This window comes from Sinocyclocheilus grahami, unplaced genomic scaffold (genome assembly GCF_001515645.1).
Source record: "Sinocyclocheilus grahami isolate Dianchi unplaced genomic scaffold, SAMN03320097.WGS_v1.1 scaffold16.1, whole genome shotgun sequence".
NCBI lineage: Eukaryota > Metazoa > Chordata > Actinopteri > Cypriniformes > Cyprinidae > Sinocyclocheilus > Sinocyclocheilus grahami.
The window spans coordinates 594,368-609,964 of NW_015505195.1; the positions used below are offsets into that span (position 1 = coordinate 594,368).

Here is a 15,597-nt window from a genome sequence, read left to right on the forward strand (position 1 = left end):
CAAATCAGGATGCAGCCTTTCTCTCTCTGCCTTTTTATTCCTTCAATCTGCAGGTGAAACACTTTAATAAATTAAGTGTGTCATCCCTGTGGTTATTCTCTGTATGAGTAATTGTATGCTGTTGGTTCATGTAGGGAGTTTGCTAAAGAGCGAGAGCGGGTGGAGAACCGAAGAGCCTTCATGAAGCTCAGAAGACAGCAACAGATAGAGAGGGAGCTGAATGGGTATCGGGCCTGGATCGACCGTGCAGGTACTCTTACATAATGGGCTGGCAAATGCACCATGCAAAACAAATGCAAAACAAAATCTGACCTTAGTAAAAAGCAGTACACATGATCGATGTCACAAATATTAAATATTTCTTATTCATTGGTTTCTTTGTTTACATTTTGCAAAATCCTTCTGTTAATATCCAGGATTAAATTAGATTTTAAATGCCAGTTTTTCAGTGAATTGTATGTGCACAACTTGATTAAATTTAAATGCGTTTTTTTTATTTCGCAGAGGAGGTGATGCTTGCTGAGGAGAACAAGAATTCAGGACCTTCTGCTTTAGATGGTAAGATGTTTGACCTCTGCTGTTTTTCTCTCATTTTCCCACGTACTGTAGATTGTGGGATGCAGTTTTTTAATTATGTGTCAGAGTTAGGGTCATGTGATTATTTTGAACACACTAGTAAATACGCATTCTCTCTCTGTCCCAGATTTCATAATTTATTCAATAGCCTGTTCTGGCATATAAAGCCTGTTCTGGTCCCATAAAACAGCACAGAGATTGTATATTCAATAGACTGATGTCACAATAAACAAAACACCATGATCCTGCTCATGGCGCACATCTGTGAAGCGAAAACCCACCACATGACATCCGAACCCTATACAAGGCGACAGGTTTTCCCCAGAATCAAACAAGTTTTTATTTTTTTATTTTTTATTAAATGTTGATTGACAGGTTCCCAGAGGCTGTGTGAATGGAAAACAGCCAGTTACCATGATGAACTCTTATTTCTTTGCCCCTGCTGTTCTCCTGTATGCATTCCATCTTCCCATTTAAGATGATTGTCTTAAAGGGGTCATATGATGCTGCTAAAAAGAACATTATTTTGTGTATTTGGTGTAATGAAATGTGTTTATGCAGTTTAAAGTTAAAAAAACACATTATTTTCCACATACTATGCATTATTGTTTCTCCTCTATGCCCCGCCTTTTTGAAACGTGTCGATCTTTACAAAGCTCATCGGTCTGAAAAAGCGAGGTGTTCTGTGATTGGCCAGCTATCCAATGCATTGTGATTGGCCAAATACCTCAAGCGTGAGACGGAAATGTTACGCCCCTCACCATACTGTTGATGCCGTGTCCGGCCGGGGCCCTATATAATTTTTAGGGGGTCAGGAGAGACTGAGACTGGTTTTGACCCTTGCATATGATGTTTGACAGCAGTAGGTATCCAGGCTGCACTCTGAAGGGAGTTGTACATTTTAAAACATAAAATGTAATTGCAGGCATTCATATTTACTTCATTGTTGCCATGACAACAGTGAAATCTAACAAGCGGATTTATTTGCAATTGAATGTATCCCTGACACCATGTCTACACCGGACGCGACAGTTGTCGTGTCGCTCCACGCCGTGCCGCAACAGCTAAAGTCTGTCTATACTGGACCGTTGTCTTTGACTGTCTACAAAGCGACCGTTGAAAATCATTTGAAATTTGTGTCAGTACGTCCTAAATAGAACGCAGCAGCAGCAGTTTAGACAGCATAATAGGTTCTATTGTATTTTGTCACGTCGCACTACTCGCGTCCGGTGTAAACACAGTGTTAGTGCAAGCTATTAGACTAGATGCTTTGATTAAATTTTTTACTTTCAGTAGCTGCTGTCTAGCCTGTTATATTCTATAAATGCTTGAAAAGTAAATGATTACAAAAGAGTGATGTTTGTACATTTGTCATATCATGTCCTAAGCTGGCTGCATCAAGTTTTCAGTGATACATAGTTTCTCTGTAGGCATTTAAAACATAAATTCTGCATGACTCAACAAAAAACATATTTGACCTTTATGATGAGTTAGTATCATTGTTTAATAAGAAACACAACAAAGTAAATATTTACCAGATAATATTTTAATAATTTGCTTTAGCTACAGTTTGGCTTTTCAATTTACCCTAGGATTACAGATGGAAATTAGCCACCCTGGCACATTTTACATTGATTTTATGCATTATTTAAATGTATTGTCCCTGATTAAATAAGGATTAAATAAACAAATAAAAAAATATATACATAGATTTTTGTAAGGTGATAACCATTTAGAGATACATAAAAATGTGAATGATTTTTATTTATTTATAATTGGAAACCTGTAATACAATAATTTCTGACACAACATGGGCAGGGCTATCCAGCGTGACATGACCGAAATACAAATCAAGGGACTGTCAATATTTTATAACCCATATATGCTTTTATTTCTTACAGTTTTTGGTTTATTAATCTGTTATTTGTTTAGTTTGAAATAACATAAATATAAGATAAGATAATAAGATAAATTATTTGGTATGTGGGTTCTCAGTGCTAAAAAGAGCCACCACAATAAAGAGAAGAGGGGTGGATGATGTTCGGAGATCTCCAGAGGAACAGTATGCTGACATATCGTCTGTAGGTGAGTGGCTTCCTCCCCAGGTCTCCTTCATATCGTGTCTAGGTGATGCAAAATATTTACCCACATGTCATTATATGCACGTTTTCAGAATATCATTCACATACAGCTGAAATCATCTCCTTATTCAATCAAGAAGTATAAATGTGGATCAAGTTGTTTTGCTTGTTCATAAATATTTTTGTTCATCAGGGATGCCATTGAACAGAGCCAGCATACGCAGTGCTAAAAGAGGACCGAAGTCCTATTTCCGTCGGAAAGAACGCATGCTACGGATTTCCGTTCGCCGTATGGTGAAGACTCACACCTTCTACTGGATCGTTCTGAGTCTGGTGGCCCTCAACACTTTCTGTGTCGCCATCGTACACCACAAGCAGCCTCAGTGGTTGTCTAGTCTCCTTTGTAAGACCACAAGCAAAATTAAACTTTTCACTCTATGTATATGCTGTCATACATGATCAATAGTTTTAACTTTAAAGTGGTTCCTTTCTGTTGCAGACTTTGCAGAGTTCCTGTTTCTAGGCCTGTTTCTTACAGAGATGTTTCTCAAGATGTATGGACTTGGGCCCAGACTCTATTTCCACTCCTCCTTCAACTGCTTTGATTTTGGGGTAAGTGTATTTCTGTCATCCTTTCCATAATCTTCTTTGAAATGTACAACAGTGCAAGTGTCAAAGAGGATCAAGGTGGTGACTCCAAAAATGAATGTTCATGGCATTTTTTTAATCAACAAAGATAAAAGCAGTGCAAAGAAATAAGAGCAGATGAAACTGTAAATCTAATTTGATCTTTTTTGAAGTTTCGCTTCTCCACTATGAACACTATGAACATGTCTCTAATTTCTATGTAAATTTGAGGACCCAGCACTGAATATCAATACGTAGCTTTATTTAATTAAAATTCAGTTTTAGTTCTGGACAGTGTCAATATATAATGGTTATCTTTTGGCTAATCTTTAATTTAATCAGAACATTTGTAACTGGCCCTTTCCATACAGATCCTGTTAAAAAAACAAATTTAATTAGTAAATCTCATGTTTTAGATAGATAGACAGACAGACAGACACATTTACCATTGTTTGGTTAAGTTTTATGGTTTAATTTCAGTAGGAATCCATGCAAAATATTTCCCACCACAGACATCGCTGCTTGGTTTGAGAGTGTTTGTTGTGCTCCATACATCGCTACACAACTGACAACAGAAAATTACCTTTTTTGCCTGTGAAATTTTAAACAAATTTTGCTAATGTGACCGCACCTATAGACAGAATTTTGTGACATATTTAAAGAGGTGAAATTCCTTAATTCCTTCCAGGTGATAGTAGGCAGTATTTTTGAGGTGCTCTGGGGGTTCTTCAGACCTGGCACATCCTTTGGGATCAGCGTTCTGCGTGCCTTGCGGTTGTTGAGAATTTTCAAGATCACAAAGTAAGTGCAAGCTTGCCTGGAATAAAAGTCTCCTTGGTTTGTTTGCTTCTTGCAGAGACGATAATCTATTTATTGACTTGTGATGTCTTTGCTCAGTTCTGGATGTCCCTATTTTGAACTCAGAGATGCTGTATTTATGTGTTGTTAAGGTACTGGGTGTCCCTGAGGAACCTGGTTGTGTCTCTGATGAACTCCATGAAGTCCATTATTAGTTTGCTCTTCCTGCTTTTCCTCTTCATTGTGGTCTTTGCACTTCTGGGCATGCAGCTCTTTGGTGGAAGGTAATATCTTATCAGTCTAAGCACAGACAACGCCTGTAGTCAGTTTTAAATGTGTATTTATGGCTGAAAATATCTGAATTCTACACCTTATTTATTAAAGAGTTATGAGCTGCTCTTTATATCATTTGCAATAACAATATTAAATCCTCAGAATGCTTTAATCCTGACTCAAAAATAAAGTGTTAAGTCCACCACCATGTCCATATTAAACATGGGATCAAATTTTATGCAAAAAAATAATGTTTGGAGTGGAACTATAACTCTATGTGACAGGTGTGGCAAGACAATAGAAAATAGATCAGGTTCAACCAGTAGGTGAAAAGCAAATAATACATTATTCAGTAACCTGGTCAGACACATATTGAATAAAATGGCTTGCAAATAGATTTTTTTTTCTTTCTTTACAGGTTCATCTTTGAAGACTACACACCCACAAATTTTGACACTTTTCCAGCAGCCATCATGACAGTGTTTCAAGTAAGATTCCACCCAGTTGTAATCGAAGTATAATACAAGACTCCGGATGTTTCTTGGTGAAAAATGGCTTAGAAGGAAGGCTAAATAATTAGACCAAGATTTAATTGCACAGATAGAGAGGAAATTAGGATCAGAGCACAGAACAAAAACATACTTAGTCACAAAACAGAATCTATCTTCCCTTTATAATGATGAAAATTAATACATATACATAGGTCCAGCACAGAAAAAATACTTTTAGGCCAAAACTAAATTTGTAGATTTAGCAAATTAGCTGAAATATTTAATAAACAGGCATGCAAGGGGAAGCATCTGTCAAATTATTCTGCTGAAACATGGGAAGCTCTCTGTGGAGTTACTCAGATGCAGATTCCATGTGGTCCTGAAATAAGTTCACTGTGTTTGTAGATTCTCACTGGCGAGGACTGGAATGAAGTCATGTACAATGGCATCCGGTCTCAAGGTGGCGTGAAGTCTGGGATGTGGTCGTCTGTCTACTTCATTGTTCTGACTCTGTTTGGAAATTGTATCCTACGTTTATTCTTTCTCTATCCATGACCACTAATACCTACAGTGTATATATACTGTATATAGGGTTAAATCTGTCCTCCTTAGTGTTGTGCTGTATTGCTGTATAGCTCATTGTTTTGAGCCAAAATTCTTGACAAAATGGTCAGATACACTGCTCAACGTCTTCTTGGCTATCGCTGTTGACAATTTGGCCAATGCCCAGGAGCTCACAAAGGTATATCCTGCAAGGTTCTTTTAGCTTTATATGCTGAAGGATTTGCAAGGCAATTGTATAACGAAAAACGCCTTACTGTTCCAAAGGATCAAGAGGAGGAGGAAGAGGCATTTAATCAGAAACATGCCCTGCAGAAAGCCAAGGAGGTTGGGCCAATGTCCTCTTTCATGTCCTCAGAGTAAGTGAACCAAGTACACCCTTGCCTGCTCGTTCGCCCTCTCACAAGAGATGCTAACATACCAACTAACACTACTAACACCAGTCTTATGTCTGAGATTTTTATTCTGGTTTCAGTTACATCTACAGTAAATTACAGTAAATATACAGTAAATGTCTGCCAAGTATACCTGTAGGACTTTGCAGCTTTAGTACCTGGCCAAATTGATTTAGATTCACATGCTAGTTTGAGTCTACAGGGATATTGCTGTACGGTTGCCAGAGTATGTAAACAGTTGAAGTCTTTGCTTTTACAGATATGTCTTCCACTCTGTACTGTTTAAATCTAATGTTACACAGTTGTTGAGCTTAAATGCTGATATGGAAACATTTGACGCTAGTAGAATTTATTCAATGGTGGGCCACAAAATTTTGCTGAATGAGAAGAATTTAGAAACAGTAAAGAAAAAGTATTACAACTTTGAGGGTTTTACTTTCCCACCTAGTTTGCGAGAGGCAGTTACTTGAGACCAACAAAATTGTTTACCATTGTTGAAGGTTGTACACAATGTTCCTTCGGTTGATTGCGTAGGGATTTTTGGGACTCTTTATTCTCAAAGCACAATAATTTGCTTCAAAATCAACAGCAAGTTGTCATAGCAACGGGCAAGCTTCCCAGTCTTTGCAAGGATGAGTCTATTATGTTGTCATAGAGACGACTTTGTTCACATTAAAAAGAGAGTTTTGAATGCCTTTACACTGGTCAGCCTGGATATGTAGTGATATGTTATATCCTTTGCAAGAACAGAAGAGGCATCCAGCTAGCCTAAATCTCAAAACATAAAGAGAATCTGATGGCTTAAAAGGCAGGTTAACTCACAGATGAAAGTTTCTATAACTGGAGTTCACACACAGATGCATCTTTCTGTGATTTTGGGAATTTAACACTGCATGGATGTGATGTCAGACTCCTGGAGTTGAGCATGTGCAAGTTGGGATGACCAGTCATAGTGTGTCCTCAACGTTACAATCCAATAACCTTTACATCTCTTGATTGATCATAGATGCTTTAGAAGCTAATTTCTGTTTTGTTTTTTGTTTTTTGATTTTTATTGATAGCACAGTACATTTAGTGACTTGAGTGAGTTTTGGATGCTGAATTGAGAGCAGTTATATATCATGAAAGTCACCGTAATCATGGATTCACCTCTGCTAACATGTTATTTAATGCTGGAGGTGATATATAGGTTGCTTCCTGAACCCAATACGTACTGTGACTAAAAGGGGAAAAAGTCAAGCGTGAAGTTTTCAGTCAAGAAATGTAAAAGCATGGTCCAAAATAACTTTTTGCCACACCTGCCTATGGCAAGTGATATGAGAAAAATAATACATGAGTGTGTATATATATAAATGACAATTAAGGGATGTAACAATTCACTTAACTCCAGTGCAGAACTATTTGAGCCAGTGCAGATAAATTAAGTTATTTCAGGATAAGACCCCCGATTGTAAAGCAAAACGTGATTGGCTATAGCGAGAACGTGCTACGATTGGTTAGCGAAGTGTGGCTGTTATCTGATTTGCTTAAGTAGACGTTGGGTGGAGTCTATACATTTGTTTATTTGTCAGCGTCTTGACGCTAGAAATGTTTCAAAATCCACAAATGCACAGTAAACCATTCACAAATGCACAGCAAGCAATCCACAAATGCGTGCAGCGATCTATAAATGTACAGGACGCGATTCACAAAAGAATGCCAGGCAAAGTTGTGTTTGTAACATAAAAATATATTTGTGATCATGTTTTTTTTAATTTGCAAATCTCATTATATTTATTTGTGAATTTAATTCATGTTTGTGAAACTCTAAGATTTGTGGATCTCATTCTATTTGTTTGTCAATATGTTTAATTTTTGTTAATATTTTTACATTTATTTGTGAGTCATAATCTATTTATTTGGAATTATGAAACAATTCTATCTCAATACAGTCAGTTCCCCCCAGAGAGACATTCATATAAACCCCCACCCCCAAATGTATCGCGATTCGTTTAACATATCAACTAACTTGAATCGTCACTTATTTTTATTGATTTTCAACCAGCTCATTACGTGCATCGTTACATCCCTAAAGACAATTGATTCATTTAGCTGTTTTCCTTGCCTCTTAGTGGCAAATAGCACAAACAGCATCTTGTGTCATTCACACTATCATGTACAAGATAAGTCAGTGTTTATCTCACTGTGAAACTGCACCTGTCATGACTATGTTAAGCTACATTGTGATTGTCTTTTTATTATATTCATTTGGTGGCTTAATGAGAGAAATATTGTGTCGCCACATGGAGTTCTGGAGAAAAAAAATCATTCCAGTCTCCTAGATAAACTTCTAATGGTACGTTTCCCACTGTGATTAAAGTTTTTAGAGGATACATGAGAATTTTAGTAGATAGTTTATATCTTTCTGATTTAAAACATTAATTTACATATCTTACATCATTCTTACAGTTTAAGTTGAATTGCAACATAATACATAATTTCTTATAGTTGCTAGCCATTGGCAAATTAGATTTCCTCAAATCCAGTTTTTATTCTCATTTGGTGCTTGGCAAATGTTATATTTGGACCCTGTGAAAACATTTATTGTAATATATATATTTATATACTTTTTTTTTGGCATGCTCGCAATTTTAAATACCTAATAACCAATATTTGTGATGAGTGTCATTGTATAGAAAAGAGGCTTTACTGTCATTGTTGTCATTACTGAGAGACGAATATAATACATGTTTGCTGGACAATTATTGAAAACAAAACCAAACAAACAGCATTCTGTATGAGGCAATGGAGGCCGTGCCTTTGTCAGAATAAATTGGTATGATGTGAATACCACAGGGTCTCTTCTCTACTGCATTTTGGGAGATAATGTGAGAGCTGGTTGTCAGTGAACTCAGTCTGGAAATTGTGGCCTGTGGCATTTGGATTTTGCATGTTTACTTCAAAGTTTAAAAAAAGGCTGTTGCAGCATGTCCGAAACTGCTTGACGAGAACTGGGAAATGAATGCATGTCTTCAGTTAGCATGACAACTATGGACGTCATCCCTGCGAAATGCATATGAATGACCAGTTGACTACTAAAGAAATGAATCAGGGTGCTCTCTCTTTCTGATATTGTGTGCTTATGCATATGGATCCCATTTTTATATGTCTTATATCTGTGCCATGTTTCTTACTGTCTCAGCATTTCAAAATGTTCCAGAATACTGTATTTGTTGCTTCTTATCTAATATAATTACCATCATGTTGTCATGTGACGCTTTGCTGCCCTGCTACGCAGCCCAAAACTTAAAACTTTAAAACATTAACTTTAGTTTATTATCAGCAATAGTATAAATACAACATGTTAAATGTTAAATATTATGTTAAATATAAAAATTGGCTGTAGTAGAGCATTGAAATGCTACTGAAAAACAGTATTTGTCTGGACTTCAGTCAATTACCTTTTTGGGCTGTGATGCTTGGCTTGTTTTGTCCTTGTTCTTGAAAGCACTAATGTCTTGTTTTCAACCAATCGCTCATTGATTACACGGACCACACAAGAGTACAAGTACCAGTAAGTAATAGTCTGTTTATTTCAATTTTAACATTAAGCACCGCCTAATTTATCTATCTGGGTGAAGCTTTCTGTTCCACCATCTTTATCAAATGTCTGATTTCACATTTTCAAGTCTGATCTTTGGTTGGAATTTGATTTGTCAGTTTCCTGCAATGATATTTCCTGCACTCTCTTTTCTCTCTCCATTCTGAATCAACTCTTTTTCCAGTTTCTATGTTTCGTTTTTCACTTTGATATTGCAACTCTATCCAGTTGTTTTCCATCTCTGCTGTCCTTAAAAGCTGGACCATGAATTCCAGTCACACAAAAATACAAAGTCATGAAAATAAAAATTAATGGACCCTTTCTACCACGTGTTACAGAGTACTTGTTAACAGCAGTCTGTTAAATATTTTGCCCACAGATACTTCAATTCTCATATTCAGCTACCCTGCTGACCTGACCAGTACACCTGGTCACCATGATGTTGTTTTTTTGATGCCGGTGCCCTACATATTTCTTAACTAGTAAGATGTTCATGTTGAACCAGCTGTCAACTGAATGGTCTAAGCCAGTGGTTCTCGACTGGTGGGTCGCAGGTTTGCTCGGGTAAACACTATATACATTATGTATTTAGAATATCAATATAAATAGGCTTTTCAACATTTAATAGAAAGGATTTTTTTTTTTTTTATTTTATATATTTTTTTTAGTCTTTTCTCTCACTTGATGTCCAATGTAATATAGAGCTCTGATGCGAAACCAGCTGAGAACCATTGGACTAAGTTGGTCTTTTCAGAAGGGTAGAAAGGGTTTTGTTCTGCTTATGAGTGATAATGTAATGTAAAACATTGTTGTGGCATGGCTGTTTAAACATTTAGTTTGCCATCCAGTCTTATTGTGTGTCCTCTCTCTTTTTCCTCAGGAGGAGGAGAAGGCCCTACCTGTACAGGAAGCGTGCAATTCACCGGAGCCGTGCGGCTTACTCCTTTGAGGATTCAGAGAGTCTGGCTGATGCTCGTCCACTCAATGCCTCTAACTCTTTCATGTCCAGGAGAGAGAGAAGGAGGAGATTGACCATGTCAGTTTGGGAGCAGAGGACCAGCCAGTTGCGCCGACACAGACAGATGTCCAGCCGCGAGATCCTTTTCAGCAGCCCCAGTGAGGAGCACGATGGACCACCTGGATGCCTTCACCACAAGAAGCCTGGGATATCTCCGTCTAACAGCAAGCGGATAGCCATCGAGACCACAACAACCACCACCATGCCGGAGGCTACCTTAGAGCCACCCATGGCTATGGACATGCCCGTTTTGTTATCTGTCCAATCAAAATCTACTTAAGTGCAAATTCATCTGTCACTTGGTAGAAGCTGCCCAAGTGTATTCCAACATGGGCAGGTGTGTTTTGTACAGTGAATTATTGGCTGCTAAGAGCACAAGTTCTTTGAAATTCTAGATAAATTTAGAAACCAAACATTCAAACTGCAAAGGTAAAGTTAAACTAAAAGTGAATTGTTAAATTTACATATTGATGGACCAAAACTCATGGTAGCAATAATAAATGTCAATGTTTCATTTTTGAGATTTTCAAATTCAAATAAATTTTTTAGAAGCTAAGAAGCAAACAAATAATAAATCAGCTAAAACATTTTGATCTTAAGGACATTTTTGTTGATTTATATATATATATATATATATATATATATATATATATATATATATATAATATATCTTACACTCGAAGTAGATTGATCTCCCAAAGCGATCACCAATTCGTCGGTCAGTTCCGACGTACGTCGAACGTGACCGACTGAAAGGGAACAGTATTTGTCTCGACTTTAGTCTATGACCTTTTTGGGCTGTGATGCTTGGCTTGTTTTGTCCTTGTTCTTGAAAGCACTAATGTCTTGTTTTCAACCAATCGCTCATTGATTACACGGACCACACAAGAGTACAAGTACCAGTAAGTAATAGTCTGTTTATTTCAATTTTAACATTAAGCACCGCCTAATTTATCTATCTGGGTGAAGCTTTCTGTTCCACCATCTTTATCAAATGTCTGATTTCACATTTTCAAGTCTGATCTTTGGTTGGAATTTGATTTGTCAGTTTCCTGCAATGATATTTCCTGCACTCTCTTTTCTCTCTCCATTCTGAATCAACTCTTTTTCCAGTTTCTATGTTTCGTTTTTCACTTTGATATTGCAACTCTATCCAGTTGTTTTCCATCTCTGCTGTCCTTAAAAGCTGGACCATGAATTCCAGTCACACAAAAATACAAAGTCATGAAAATAAAAATTAATGGACCCTTTCTACCACGTGTTACAGAGTACTTGTTAACAGCAGTCTGTTAAATATTTTGCCCACAGATACTTCAATTCTCATATTCAGCTACCCTGCTGACCTGACCAGTACACCTGGTCACCATGATGTTGTTTTTTTGATGCCGGTGCCCTACATATTTCTTAACTAGTAAGATGTTCATGTTGAACCAGCTGTCAACTGAATGGTCTAAGCCAGTGGTTCTCGACTGGTGGGTCGCAGGTTTGCTCGGGTAAACACTATATACATTATGTATTTAGAATATCAATATAAATAGGCTTTTCAACATTTAATAGAAAGGATTTTTTTTTTGTTATCTGTCCAATCAAAATCTACTTAAGTGCAAATTCATCTGTCACTTGGTAGAAGCTGCCCAAGTGTATTCCAACATGGGCAGGTGTGTTTTGTACAGTGAATTATTGGCTGCTAAGAGCACAAGTTCTTTGAAATTCTAGATAAATTTAGAAACCAAACATTCAAACTGCAAAGGTAAAGTTAAACTAAAAGTGAATTGTTAAATTTACATATTGATGGACCAAAACTCATGGTAGCAATAATAAATGTCAATGTTTCATTTTTGAGATTTTCAAATTCAAAAAAATTTTTTAGAAGCTAAGAAGCAAACAAATAATAAATCAGCTAAGATGCCTTCACCACAAGAAGCCTGGGATATCTCCGTCTAACAGCAAGCGGATAGCCATCGAGACCACAACAACCACCACCATGCCGGAGGCTACCTTAGAGCCACCCATGGCTATGGACATGCCCGTGAATGAGCAAGCTCTGTCCATTCCTATTCCTGAACCCCCTTTAGCTATTCCAATACCGGAGCCACCAATGCCTGTGGACATATCCCTCCCTGAACCCCCAGTGACGCTGAACCTACCCCTGACAGAGCTGTCTGAATCAAAGACCTCACCCGAGGGCACTCTGGACATCAACAACCATTGCCCCAGACTGAATGGAAACAGGCGGCAGCGGGCAGTCCGTAAGTACAGGCCTCCTGCGATGGGGGACACGCTGACCCCTGATATGGGGCCCAGGCCCAGGCCCCGAGGCCCACACCACCGTGAACCTCAAACAGATGCCAGGGGTAAAGAAACACCACAAGGAGACGGTGGTGTTGACAGTAGAGAACAAAGGCCATGGAATGAGGGAGATGAAAAGGATTCAAAGAATGATGGAGAGATCAGTCCAGATGGCAGGGTGCTTGAACAGAGGTAGTTTGTTTAATTATTTCTTTTGATTTATATAATTGTATCAATTTATATACACAACTGTTCAAAAGTTTGGGCACAGTATTTTATTTATCTAAAGAAAAGTATTACTTCTATTTAGCAAGGACAAATTACATTGATCAAAAGACATTTATGATATGACAAAAAATCTTTTGTTCTTTTGAACTTTCTATTCATAAAATAACCTGAAAACATTGTATCATTGTTTCGACAAGAATATTAAGCAGCACAACTGTTATCAACACTGATAATAATAAGAAATGCTTCTTGAGCATTTCATCAGCATGTTAAAATTATTATTGAAGGATCATGTGACACTGAAGACTGGAGTAATGGCTGCTGAAAATTCAGCTTTGCCATGTAAAACAAACATGAACGTCATGTTAACCACAGAACCTATTTTACTCATAAATCAAAAGCTGCTATTCCTAAAACCCATTAGAACTTTGTGAGGAAACTAGCGAATTGGCCTTCCAGGTTGATCTACAAATTGACATCATGACTGAACAGCTCTATTCACATCACATCATGGTGACAGTTTACATTAATTTCACATATACCTATCAATTTTTTATGTCCAAGTACACAATATTCTTTGTTGGAAGACTGGAGAGAGAAATTCGGCTATTAACTTCTCTCCTTCCACAGGCAGAACAAACCAGACAACTCTGAATCATCAGAAACCAAACCAACCAATTCCCCCCACAAAAACCCACCTCAGGACTCAGAACCTGCAACTCTACAGCTCACTGACAGCACTCTCCAGCAGTCCCCACAGGCAACTTTGGGTGCCAGCGAGACCGATAATAACAACCACGGATGCTTGAATCAGGATAAGTCCTCCTTCAACACCAGCATCATGATAGAGGTCACCGACACTCAGCCATCCATGGAGCTGACCTCCATTACGGGTTTGAGCATCCCTGCACCACTGATAACCCTATTGATAAGATCAGCTAGACTGATTGTTGTTGGTTAGTGCTGGATTGGTGCTAGTCTAGCTAGAGGAGACCAGCAGAACCAGGCTGTTCACTAGCAATGACATGGCCATTAACATGCTCTTTTTGATGAAGCTAGATAGCAAAAGAACATTTTGCTGGCTAAGCTACTTAAAAATCCTAGTAGTAACACCACCAAATGAGTTCATCCTCAGATTTGACTTGTGACTTTGATTCCGTTGTATTTCTCATATTTTTTTCATAAAGATTTTTAGCAAATTAATTATTTCTATTTTATATATTCCAATATATTCTATAGAAGATCTATAATACTTAATGTAATACAATATTATAATAATGTAATATTACATAATAGGGATGCTCCGGTCGATCGGCCGGAGATCGGTATCGACCGATAATCACATTTTATGACTCGATCTCACAAACCGATCGCAATTTGATGACGTCAGTGCGTGAGGACGAACATGATGCGTACGCCGGTGTGGAAATGTTATGATGTTTGAGAAACAATGAAAAATTCGTCATTTGTCGTGTATGTTTCACATGATGATATGATGAATGGATGGTTAATTTTTAACAGCAGATTCAGTGACGTTAGAGCTGATCTGCACCTCACTGCACACGTCTATGGCGCGTTACGGCTCCACGGGAACCAGAGCTGATCGCGGCCACTCTAGTCAGTGCTTGTGTTTATGAGCCAGCCGCGGCACGTTTCTGAAGAGGCTCTCTGCGCTGCTTGGTTACAATAGTCTTTTGTGAGTTGGCACAGCGTGGAGGACAGAACAAAACCTCTTCAGAGCCGTAAGGGGTAACGGTAACATAACACGCTGATCGTGGGCTGCTTTTAAATGAACATTTATTTATAAAACAAAATATCTTTTTTGGCCATATTAGCCTGCTCAATAGCTTTAACACAGGCTTTACTTCTTTCAAACCTTATCTGTAATGTCACCATTTCTGTCACTGCAACTTCCCGATCAGGCGAACACACACACACAAATGAAATCGTCTGCCTGATGAAAAAAATTATTTTAAAAAATGTAGTTAATATTTGCATAATTTATGATTTATTTTATCCACCCGCGACCCGCCCGCAAATAATCAGAATGCATTTTTTTATTACCCGACCCGCGGATTATCCACAGCGCCCGTGGATATAACCGTGACCGAACTGTTTTGTTCTTTCAGTAGTTTAAAGGTTTCTATTACTTTTTTCCTCCTCAGTCTTATATTGGACAGTATTAAACCTTATGAGTTACATCAAACTACTCCAATTAGTTCTTTAGTTTTGTCCTGCTCAGACTTGTATTAGACAATGTTTAAGTTACATCAGACTTCTCCATTTTAGGAGATTAAATGTTTATTTTGTCCTCCACAGTTTACTGTTGGATAATGTTTAAATAAACCTTGTGGGTTGCATCAGACTGCTCCATTTTGTTTGTATTTATTTTTGTCTTATATTAAGTATCCTGATAATGTTATGCATAAACCCCATTCTAAAGGCATATTAAAATGTTCAATGTATAAGGAATCATTTTTGTTATTATTTATATAACATTATTACATATATTATATAAAGCTTGAAGATTCAGAATTGGCATCGGTATCAGCATGCCATAACAAGAAATCGGTACTCATATCAGCTGCAAAAATCCTGATCGGAGCATCCCTATTACATAAGTATTTCTACATAATATTTATCCTATATAATATCTATGCAATAGCTATATTAGTAATAT

General features: G+C 37.5%; 1 protein-coding gene across 1 annotated transcript in view; it reads left to right on the forward strand.

Annotated features, from left to right (window-relative positions):
• LOC107549680 (voltage-dependent R-type calcium channel subunit alpha-1E-like) overlaps positions 1 to 15,597 on the forward strand; it is a 161,860-nt gene that overhangs the window by 109,512 nt on the left and 36,751 nt on the right. The window contains exons 11-24 of the mRNA XM_016230858.1: positions 135 to 250; positions 505 to 558; positions 2,572 to 2,661; positions 2,851 to 3,060; positions 3,157 to 3,269; positions 3,973 to 4,085; positions 4,235 to 4,366; positions 4,774 to 4,843; positions 5,252 to 5,369; positions 5,521 to 5,588; positions 5,675 to 5,766; positions 10,263 to 10,611; positions 12,394 to 12,881; positions 13,548 to 13,869. Coding sequence (XP_016086344.1) covers positions 135 to 250; positions 505 to 558; positions 2,572 to 2,661; positions 2,851 to 3,060; positions 3,157 to 3,269; positions 3,973 to 4,085; positions 4,235 to 4,366; positions 4,774 to 4,843; positions 5,252 to 5,369; positions 5,521 to 5,588; positions 5,675 to 5,766; positions 10,263 to 10,611; positions 12,394 to 12,881; positions 13,548 to 13,869 — 2,335 coding nt within the window. The remainder of the gene's footprint in view (positions 1 to 134; positions 251 to 504; positions 559 to 2,571; positions 2,662 to 2,850; positions 3,061 to 3,156; positions 3,270 to 3,972; positions 4,086 to 4,234; positions 4,367 to 4,773; positions 4,844 to 5,251; positions 5,370 to 5,520; positions 5,589 to 5,674; positions 5,767 to 10,262; positions 10,612 to 12,393; positions 12,882 to 13,547; positions 13,870 to 15,597) is intronic.